This window comes from Buceros rhinoceros, unplaced genomic scaffold, assembly GCF_000710305.1.
Source record: "Buceros rhinoceros silvestris isolate BGI_N320 unplaced genomic scaffold, ASM71030v1 scaffold11120, whole genome shotgun sequence".
Taxonomy (NCBI): Eukaryota; Metazoa; Chordata; class Aves; order Bucerotiformes; family Bucerotidae; genus Buceros; species Buceros rhinoceros.
The window spans coordinates 1-11,522 of record NW_010391360.1 but is presented as its reverse complement, the minus strand read 5'-3'; the positions used below and the strand labels follow the sequence as shown (position 1 = coordinate 11,522).

At 42.0% G+C, this 11,522-nt stretch overlaps 1 protein-coding gene across 1 annotated transcript; it reads right to left on the bottom strand.

The window, feature by feature from the left end:
* Nucleotides 1–2,658: 2,658 nt before the first annotated feature.
* On the bottom strand, nt 2,659–10,988 carry IDS (iduronate 2-sulfatase; the record flags this gene model as incomplete). The annotated part of the gene is made up of 8 exons (XM_010141461.1): nt 2,659–3,266; nt 3,964–4,137; nt 5,660–5,786; nt 6,443–6,613; nt 7,349–7,549; nt 8,693–8,781; nt 9,633–9,810; nt 10,852–10,988. Coding segments are annotated over 8 exons (1,580 nt in total), but the record flags the coding sequence as incomplete, so codon positions are not given.
* Between the last annotated feature and the right edge of the window lie 534 nt (nt 10,989–11,522).

The following is an 11,522-nucleotide window of genomic DNA, read 5'->3' as shown; positions in this document are numbered from 1 at the left end:
GATGCAGCATCGTGCTGTTCTTCCAGCTGGTCTGGTGCCATCCTGAGAAATAGGGTCAGAACTGGCATCTCATTTATTTCCTGATGCTTGGCTTGCATCCTCTTCCCTCTAGAGAGAGCTGTTCACGAGAGCACTTAACTTTTATTGCTGCTGTTAAGCTCCTTTGTTCTCCAGTGGAGGCTGTCCAGCCTAGCAGAGCCCACAGCCCCAGGTCTCCTGGAGAAGCAGCATTTCGGCTCGTTTTTAAAAAAAACGGGTCTTCTCCCTTTGTCTCCGCTGGTTCTGCATTTTGCTCAGCCAACACCACAACAAAACTAACTCACTGCACTTGCATGAGCAGAGCTTTTCTTATTGCTGTGCATCGCTTGTCCTCAAAACCATCACGGCTCGACTTGGCAGACAGCGGAAAGAAACCGCTCGGTCAGTGGAGGCCAGTGGAGTCCAGCTCAGACTAGGGCAGTTATTCAAGAAGGTCCTTGCCCTGAGCACATTGACACCAGTCTTGATTCACTTGCTGTCAGAGACAATTCTGTTTGTCTCCCCAAAAGATTACCGGATTTTGATTAAGAAAGAACAAGGGCAGCTTTTCCTTTCCAATATAAGGAGTATGACTTGAGGAAAAAAAAAAAAAAATATTCATCACCTACCACGAGGACTTTTATCTCCACTTCAAAAATTAAATTGCCTGAAGAGATGGGAGGCTTAGGGCAGGGTATGTACAAGAATGTTTTCATGCAAAAAAATTCCTAAATAATCTACATGCTATAATTTTAAGTGCTTAAAAAAAGGGGGGGTTTGTGGTGGTTTGTTGTTTTTTTCTTTTTACATGTATTTTAGCAGAACAAAACGCAAAGCTCAGGTAGCCGAGTCTAAGATAATACCCATTTGCCAGATCAAATTTAAATGTATATTGTAGCACTGACCAAGCACACCAAGGACTTAGATTAAGCCTTAACATTTCAATATATCTCCCAAAATAACTTTCCCAATATTTGATTTTCCTTTCAAGGAAAGTGTGTCGGAGATATAATTAGCTCTAGCAGCAGACTCCAAATCGCTGCCTGGCACCGTTCTCAATAAAACACACCTTCAACCAGTGTGAAATTGGTATAGCTGCATTGAATCTGCTACATGCAACTGCAGTATTTCACACCAGCTGAGGTCTCAGTACACGTGTGAGGGGAAAATACGTTTTCATCAGCAGTAATAATGTTGCAGAACACACAGCATCTTGGGCTGAGTAAAACAAATTACAAGTTCATAAGAAATATATTCTTCTAATTGAGTTTAAGGCGCTAAATAACTGCTGTCTTCTAACAGAGTCAGATTCATGGTGGGTATCTCTACATTAATTAGGAATAAGGCTGTCATGTGAAATTTAATGAATTAAAGTTACGCCTGTGGTTTCTTTAGGGTATTAAAGTCAGCTTGTCTGAAGAAGACAAGTAATGGCTGGCTTTTTCTCTTTGTGGGAACGGGAGCAGTTAGTTCATTGGGGAAGGTAGCAGGAGTTAGAACTGCCTGAACGAGCTCTCATCTATTAAGGTACAAATTCTGGGAGCTTTGATTAACAAGATGGAATTGCAGAAATCCAGCAGGATGATAGAACATCACAAATTACTGCCATCGCACTAGAGCATGGTGTACCTCCTGGCTGGGAGTACAACCTCCAGATAGCACTTAAAATACTCTGCAGAACCATTTTTCTCAGATACAAGCTCCTAAACATATTCACCTTAATGCATTTGGCCATACAGAAATTTACTTACCAGCGTAGCTTGGGCCAACTAATGCTCCACACTGAGTATTGCTAAACACCACACTAGACACTTAAAACTAAATGGAAGGCTTTTAGCTATCCTAGTCCAAAACCAAGCATGCCAAGCCCCACTTAGCACCTAGGAATGCAAACATCCAGGTTTCCGTCACTGGACTCGACAACCCTCAAGTGCACTGACCAGTTCAGCAGCTACAGCAGCCAGCAAGCTACAACAGCTGAAGGCTTCCATCTCCTTTTTTCACCTCCTCCATCACCTGTGGGGCCTCACTGGATCAGTCCTCATGAAAAAACACAGAAGAGCATATTGGTGTTACCTCAGCCCCTCAGTCTTATTTAGTATTTCAGTGATGGAAACGCCCATTTCACACACATTCATTAAAAATTCAGAACCCCTCCTGTATGCAAAGAAGCATGAATGCCTAAATTAAAGCTTTTAAAATAATTACATTTTGAATGAAACACATTAAGTTTCTTTTAGCTCTAGTGAGAGGTAAGGCTGACGACAGCAGACACCTCAGCCCTTCACCACTACCAAGTGCTTCCTTGGCCACTCCAAGCCAAGTCTCCTAGGCAAAGTGGACAGAACCAGTGTACTGACATACGTTCTCTGCACAGCCTTCCACACAAAGAAGCTTCTTTTTCCACCTTTCACACCACCACTTTCAGCACAGACAGTGAATTTTCATTCATCAGTCACTACAGAACAGAGGACCACAGAGATTCTTCACAGAATGGGGCTGCACACCCTGTGTGGCCTTTTCAGAAGCATTGTGAGCTTGTGCTTGAAAACACAACTGCAGAGGTTCACTGCCTACTTCGCTGTAAAAAGGGATGTAACAAGACAAAAAGGCAATAGCTAGTGTTTTGATATGAACCGGATTTTAATTCAATCCAAGTGTTTTCTGTACAACAGAAAGCTTTTATACAAAAAAAAGGAAGCATTACTTCAGTTGCAAGAACATGCACAGAGAAGTTTCTGAATCCTAGCGCTTCAGAAAGCCGAGAATTTTTTTTAAAAAGTAACCATGTGAGGTATTGTTATAGATGTTATAATCCTGGTCTGGATCAGTCTCCACCATGTACAACTCTCCTGCATGGACATCCTCAAAGTCAGCACTGAAGTTGTTCGGATTAAACCCAACCCACACAGTATACCTGCAGTCAACTGTACGCATGGAATAGCCCATGATTCTGATGTCTTTCAGCTTCGGCTTGTCAGAGTTCCACTGAGGAGTATCTGCAGGCCGGGGGTACTGGCTGAAAGCAACAGGTTCTTCATTAAAACACCCGTAAGCGTCATCACACCCTTCCTTCTCTTCCTCCACCTTATCTTCAGAGGCATTAAAATACCGGACAATGCTTGCACCCTCAGTGCACAGCGCAACATGAAATGAAGTCTCTGGGCATGCAGGAGGAACCTGCAGGCCAGCAAGTTCAGCAAGCGTTGAGAACAGAGACACAAGCTCAACCACTTTTTTGCTCTGTCCTAGAAGAAACATCAAAATACAAGTTATGGAACATGACGGTTTGACAGACCCTGGTAGAACATTTTAGGAAGTTATTCTGACAATTAAGTTAATGTTTTATTGAAAGTGCTTTTGTACTGGATTTGGGGTAACCAAATCAAGGTAATTAAGGCATGGCAGTGAGCTCTGCAGATGGTACTCAATGCACTTACGAGGTATTTTTAACAAAAAAAATTCTGCACTTGAGTTTCTCAAACATGCAGCCTTCAAGACAGTAATATTGGTTACTCTGAAAAAGAACTCTTCAAAAAGACAAAGTGCAGTGTCAATAGTTTAACACAAGAGTGCCTCCATCAAAACAGTTCCAAATGCCACTGTTGTAAGTACAGATGATACACCGAGAACGTTTACTAATCGCCACTGAGAAGACAGCAGCCATCGCTATGAAAGGTAGATCAAGAATCCTTTCAGGAGCCTACATCACACAAAACAAATCGCCTGCTGTGTTAACGCAGACATCTAGCTGTTTCCATTGCAGCAGATCTAACCAAAGCGAAAGTGTGACCGAGGATTCCCTTCACCACCTTGTTCCTTGTCAGGCCAAGAAGCACAGTCAATGGCACTGACTCAAGCTGCCTGTAGGCAAAGAATCATTACAGCACCACATCTCCTTCAGATACACCCACTGCAGACAAAAATTAAACACCAGAAACTTACGTTGAGGTACCAAGCCTAAACCATGGCTGAAAGGATCAAGGTAGGGGAATACCCTCTCCCCTTGACTAACAGGGCGAGTTGTCATTCCTGGTACATAAAACATCAGTGGCACACGGGTAGCAACATCAAAATTGCTGTATTTTGCCCATTCACCATGTTCTCCCAGGGACCATCCTAGATGAAACAAGAAAGACAATTGAGAAAAGAAAACAATTCAGAGCAGATACTGGGTTGTAATTTAATAGTTATTTCTTTTTCGCTGTAAATTGACTCTGGCTGTTGAGGCCACTAGTTTGTTATCGAGGTTTTATTAGAAGGTAAATAACAATCTCTATTTAAAGATTTTTCTCTAATGTGAAAGCTATTTCAACAACCACCTAAATCTTGCAACTTGATCCTTTTTTAATTAAGGAAATAATTACACCTTTCCTTATTTCCCCTGCTCTAGATTTGAATTAGGAAATCGGCATTAAAACAGCAGCAAAGAGGAACTGGGGTGTGTCACAGTGCCTGCAAGAGTCTCCAGATCACTTCCACAAAGCAGTTATTTAAGTTCTGGGCAGCTGCCAGCTCTCCAATATGCCTGTTAACGCTGTAACTGAACATCCCTTGGAGCCAAGGCTGCTATCTGTGCCAGACTGCCATAGCAGGATGTTACCCCTGAGGAAGCAATAGGGATCAAAACTCTTTAGCTCTCCTCTTCATCTTGGAAGAGATGCCAACACAACTTCCTTCCAGGCAGATTTATTGCCAACCTCACTTTGAGGGAAGACAAAGGAGCTCTATGACAACTATGTTAACACATGAAATTTTTGGATCACTTTGCTAGCTGTGGTATTGTAAGCACCAACTGTTTACAGCTAACTACAGCAAGAAAAAGAGGAATTCAGTTTACAACAGAAAGTCCAAATCAAAGTGGCAAGGCAGAAGGACCATCTAGAATCACTTTAATATCAGAATTATTAATCCCAGAGCTCTACAAATCATAAGGGCTTGTTTATACACACATGCTCACAGAATTCAAATAAATGTGAGTTTACATTGATCTATTTAGGTCACATCCTAACTGTTTCAAATCAGCTAAGCCATTCCCTAATTACAGGGATCATGGGAGGGGCAGTGTATCTTAATGAATATTAGAGTATTGAAACAAATGTTAAACACCTGAGGTGTTTGTTCCACAATTCAGATTCAGTTTTTCTCCTCCAGGATCCAGCGTGCAAGACCTCAGTTATGAGGAGGTAGCCATATTGCTATCAGTTTGGATGCTCTGCAAGCAGCAATGACAAGGGAACACACTTTAGCAGTTAATGAGAAAGCTGTCACCCACTGTACCAGATGGCTCTCTACAAATCGTACGGGGGGAGGAACAGTCGCTATCCTTTCACAGCACTGTTCCCAGCAAGAGTCACTCCTTGGGTAGGAGGTAGGAATACAGCAAGCTCAACCCAGTGTTCTGGTAGACAGTCTCATTACTCACCAGCAAACCCTCAACCTTATCAAAGAGAGGTACCTGCAGGGGGACAGAGCTGTGCAGCCACAGGAGCCTGTGTCAGTCCATTTAACTAGAGACAGACTAGCCAGATACACAGGGTATGGTAGCTCTGCTGTACATTACAGAAACACACACACTTGATTAATACACCAGCACTGAGTTGCACAACTAAGTTACTGAGCTGGAGATTTAAATGCTTACCATGATCACCAGTAAAAACTACTATTGTGCTATTTGACAGTCCTACATCATCTAAAGCATTCAGGAGCCGGCCAACTTGTGTATCCAGGTAAGAAACTGCTGCATAATAGCTCTGACGAATCTGCCGCTGCAAGTTAAGAAAACAGGGGAGAGGAAGAAAAGTTAGCTTTTCCCCAGACACGTACACACAGGAGAACCAGTGAGTGGCTGTGTAAAGAAAAAGAACTAAAGGATTTTACCCGTAAAGCTTTATTTTGTAAGTGTCTGTAGCCTGATTCATGTAATGAAAAGGTAAACAGGGAGGAGGCAGTTAGAAAATTTATCTATCTCCTAAAAGTTCCTTCAACAGAAGATGTTGCAAAACAATCAGTTCTGCTTCTCTCCAGGTCCAGCCAGTGCACTTTATTCTGGCTTAAGAACTGGCAAGTCAAGGAAAATCTTACAAAAGAAGATACACTGAATGGTCACTTGAAACACGTAAACAGATTCAGATAATGAAAACAAACACAGCATTGGTAGCTGGCACATACATTCCCTTACAAGCCAGAAGCACATACTGCTATTGCTCGTTCATGGCCGATCTCTTCCTCCCCACCTCCACTGGCCTGACTGCAGTCACAGTGAAGGTGTGCCAGAGGCAACAGTATGCCAGGCAGGGAATTAACAGTGTCTGCAAACGGCCAGTTGTTCAATACCTGGGAACATCTAAAAGCAGCTGACTGCTCCCTGGCATTTGAACCAGTTAAGGCAGCCTGACTTCAGTGCACTGTATTGACACCTTACCTGGAAGTCATCTGGAAGTGGTCCATAAGGGAAACTAACATTTAATGCTTCCACATCATCCCTCTGTCTGATATCCGTCCAGGGGTTGTACGCCACGGGAGGTAGTTTCTCAGGCACCCAGGGATCTGGGGCTAGTGTGATGTTTTCCAAGGGGTACAACTTGAGAAATTCCTTTACAATACAAACACACATCAAGACTGCCATCACCTCTAAGGTCTACTGTGAGCTTTGTGTTGTAAAGCATCAACTGTTTCCGCTCGTGTGACCCTTTAATGTTCTTATAGTTTACAAGGCTTCATTCCCCCTTCCCCAGGGTGTAAATGGTGGCAGTACTATGCTAGTCAGCCCCAACCAATTCCTGAAAGACACTGAGTTACTAAGTACCTAAAGACAGCCTCCTGTATCTCAAAGCAACCCTGAAATCAAGGTCCGACATCACTTCTGAAACAAGTAGAAGTTTTGCCACCAACTCAAACAGGGAATAGAGTACAAGATCTTGCAAGGCCTCATTGTGTCATACTCCATTAAGCCGAACACTGTCTCCATAGCAGTCAGTATTACGGTGGTAGAATGCTGGCTTTTGGCAGAGTGGTCAAAACTGATTCTCATTAAACATTATGAAATGCAACACAGAAGACTGCTAAAGTTACACCAAATCGAGGCTGGGTCTCAGCTTTCTTTCCAGAAACAACAGCAATACTTTTAAGTTTCGGCTGGGCAGGGAGCTGGGCCACCTTGTCTAGACTGTGCTAAGGCTGGACTATGAAAAGTTGGACCAGATGATGCTTTAGGTCACTTCCAACCTGGTGTTCTACAATTCTGTGATAAAACACTTGTGGAAACAGCTTTGAAAAGCAAAAGTAACACTTGTCTACATTCCCTTCCCTGAGGCTCCAGTTTCCTCACCTGCGGGTACCTCAGCGGGATATGTGGTTTGTGGTAACCAACAGCCAGGAAGAATTTTTGCTTCTTGGTTTTCATAACATTCAGTAGGCGTGTAGCCTCTTCAGTGCTCTGAATGTCAGGCAGAGTACCACTGGGCATTTCGGCCACATCCACTGGGCACACCAAGTTAGCATAAAGCTTTCCACCTTTCCCCCTACAAGTCTTTTTAAAAAAAAAAATTAGTTAAGTAACTTCTGTAATAGCAAAGAAGAAATCCTCTGTTCTGTAACTTTCAAACCAATTTGTTTCTCATTCCTTCTACCAACAAAAGACTACAGACTCAATACAAAAAGGAATTTCACAATTTCTATGAACACTGAAGATGTCAAGTACATTCATGACTGAGCAGACAACTTCAGGAGCTGAAGATGCAACTACCATGTCTATGGAAAGGCAGAATCCTCTCTAAAGCTGGGCAGAAAGGCACATGGCTTCTACGATGAGTAGAGTCTCTGACCTATTAGCAAGAAGGCAGAATTTGGTTATACTACATACATGCATTTTTACTCCTTCAGATCCCAGGAGCTCATAGAATGCTGCCTGGAAGCTACTGACATAGTTTCTGAGGAAACAACAGCAGTGGCTGATATACAATCAGTGAAGACACACAAATTAGATTAAATGGTTGCCAGGAAAAGGTGGCCTCAGCAGGGTGTTTGGGGGAGTTGCTAAATGAACATGAAGTATGTCATGGATACAAATCAGCCTTTTTCAGCAGTGAATCCAAGAAGAAAACATCAGCCATGAGGCTACAGACAGCCTTGGTGAAGCTCCTGGCTTTGCAGTGTATAGACTCCAGCACGACTGAAAATAAAACGGATTCTTTTGGGCCGCACTTAAGAGGAAGAAACATTCTAGAAAATCGAATCAGGTTATAAACTTTCAGATCATTTAAAGATTATTTTAATTATGATCTCCACCTGCTCAGCCCTGTGCTCTTTATTGAATTAAGTTCACCAAGCTTACTGACAACGTTTTGTCACTTAGCAGAACAGGATCAGTGTGGAAGTTGACAACTGCACTTGTAGGAATTAAAGGAATTCATGACCTAGACAGAAGCACTTTTATACCTCATCAACTTAAGTTTCCAAATAATATTTTAGAAATACTTAAAATATCTGCAGGATGGACACGTGAATTAATGTGACACACAACCAAGGAGCTAGGTCTTCCTTTGGAGGCCCAGAAACAGAGTAGCATACTGGTCAGTTGCTTCCCTGCACAAAGTTGCATCTCAAAAACCACGAAGAACTTGGTTCTATCCTGAAAACCCTTCTTCGTTAGGGTCCCACGAATCACTCTTACCTTATCATTTTCGTACTTTTCAGTTGAAGGATGAAAGGGTGGAATGGACCAACTGTATGGATAGTCATCGCTGTAATTGGATGAAAGCCCTGAAAAGGATAAACACATTAGAAATGCTTTAATAGTTCACCAAACCAGGAAGAGCTCAAACAAGTTTCACGTGTTTTCAGTTGTGCTTTTTTTTTTTTCTAAACATACCAAACAAAGAAACATTTAAAATTATCTCTGACAATTGAGAAAAAGAAACCCGAGAAATAAAAAAGTTTAAGACAGACATTTTTGTCCTGAAATACACCTTTTACTGGTGAGGGAGACTCAAGTCTCTTAAAGAGCCTTACTTCAGGGAACAGCAACAGAAAACCAGGATGAGTAACAGTTTTCATCTACATCCTTAATTAGCTTCACTATCAACTGCAAGTTTATATCAAGACAAGTTTAGTTCTGGGGTAAAGAACTACCAAAAAGAGGGTCAGTATTACAGTTCTTTTCAACTCAGTAGTGTTACTGCTTTTTAACCAGTGAACTTATTTCCTATTTAACTGGGGGTATTAGTCATACATTCTCTATCTCCTGCTCCAGACAGATTATGACATGTGTATATGCAGAACTAAGACAATGAGGCTGTTCAGTAATTCCATCTTCAGCGGATACCTCACTTCCAAACATAGTGTTAGAATGTTAGACATTTATTCCCACAATCCCTAGACAAGACGTGAAAATATTCATTAGAGTCACCTAATACATTCATCTCTAATGCCTTAAGATTTAAAATTGAGATTTGAACAGAACCTACAATCATTGTAAGATCTGGCTCATGATTATGGTTCAGGTTGTTGACGTAGACAAGAATCACACAGTGGATACTCAAATGTAAAGTCTGTTTGTGAAAATATACACATTAGGCATGAGCGTGTTAAGCACGTGTCAATTCAAACCATACCAGGATGAAAAACTTTCCCCACAGACAGCGTCACATAGCCATTCTCCTTGAAATACTGGGGCATTGTGGAATAGTTTCCTGCATGTACTCTCCAGTAGGAATAGAAATCATACAGCCGGGTAGTATCTGGTCTGCGTCCAGTAAGAAATGACACTCTACTGGGAGCACACACAGCTTGCTGAGGAGAGAGCCAGGCAAAAAGAACATCAGTTTGGAACAAAAAGCTAAACGCAAGTACAAAGTGACCTAATTGTAGCTGGGCAAAACATCTGAAGGCTCAGAAACTGTGGTGCAAGTGCTTCCTGTCACTTCAGACTGAAACCAACAGCATCCTTGTTAAGAGTACGAGTTCCCAATTGCAAGCTTTTAGCAAGATAGACACCCACCTATAACTCCTCCTCAAATAACCAATTCCTAAGTGCTAAAAGCTTTGGTTACACAGCTACAGGGCAAAAAAAAATAAAACCAACCCCAGTTCAGGTTGCATTAAAGATAGTGCTTTTAAAATCTAGCAGCTGACGCTCTCACAGAATTAAGCACACATGGCAGATGGACTGTGCTGACAAAAGCCCAAAGTCTAGTTGATCTGGACTGCCTTAAGAATAATGAAAAGGATAAACATACAGAAGGTCCAGGTTACAGCCCAAGGGCTTCACTAATGGTGAGAGACTGGCAAGAGCCAAGCACCGTTTCTGTAAAGTCCTCATCCACACTCAGAACTAGACTCAAAATTCTAATTTCTCAGCAGAGAGGAACTTGGGAATGGGGACACCCTGTGCAAAGTATTCAAGAAGAGTTAATGAGATTTTGAGTCCTGCACTTAAGAGTGATGCTTACCACGCCAGCTGCCCCTTCATAAAACCTGACACATTTCCTCAAAAGAAAAGATTTAAAAGTAAAAAGAAAATCTTTAATAAACAATAGAAAAAGAGTACTCTAATTCAGTAAAACAGCATTGTTAAGCAGCACTTTGCTGCTAACAGTGAAAACATTTGAGCAACATTACACTCCTCCAAGGGCTACAAAAATATCACCGTTCAAATGCCCTGTTTCCATTTTTCTCACCTCCGTAAAGACAGGTTCATACAGAACAGTTCAGCCCAACCATTTATTTTCTACTGGAAATACTTAAGGTCAATAAATAATTTGCTTTTTCCACTGGTCTGCCTAACGCCTACACTGATTATTTTGCTTAGAGAAAACAATTAAGTTATCTCACCTGTGCATATGCATTGCTGAACACAACACTTTGAGAAGCAAGTTGATCAATGTTTGGAGATTTCACAAGCTTATCTCCGTAACAGCCCAAAACAGGACGCAGATCATCCACAACGATGAACAGGACATTCAGATCATCTATAAAGAAATAGAAGTAGAAATATGTTAACTGGAGCTTGAACTTAATATAATAAGTAGAGGCTACTTTGTGCAGATTAATCAGTTTTTAATCCTAAAGTATACTAAGAAAAAAAAGTGTCTTTGTCAGGTAAATACTGGGATTCATTCCTTTAACATGTAGGAATTCCTATGTTGTCCAGACAGAACTACGGTGGTTTGCACTCCCTATTTCATTTCGCTTCCTCCCGTGGGCCTTGCTTCAGCCAGGCGCAGAGAGGTGCGAAACAGGGCTACTCGCTAGTTCCACCTACTACTGAATTCTACAGCCCACGAGCTTTGAGAAAGCTGTTAAGCCGCAGCTAAAACTCCCACGCTGTTACACTACATCATCCTGATCCAAACAGATTAAAAAAACCTTTTTAAAAAATTAATCCCGTCTTTATTTTTACAAACGGCCTCCTAAGGCGGACGCTGTGTGACGGCCCACCGCGGGCACAGGCTGCTGACGGGGTCCGCGGTCCGCAGCCTTCCCAGCGGCAGACGGAGCTGCCG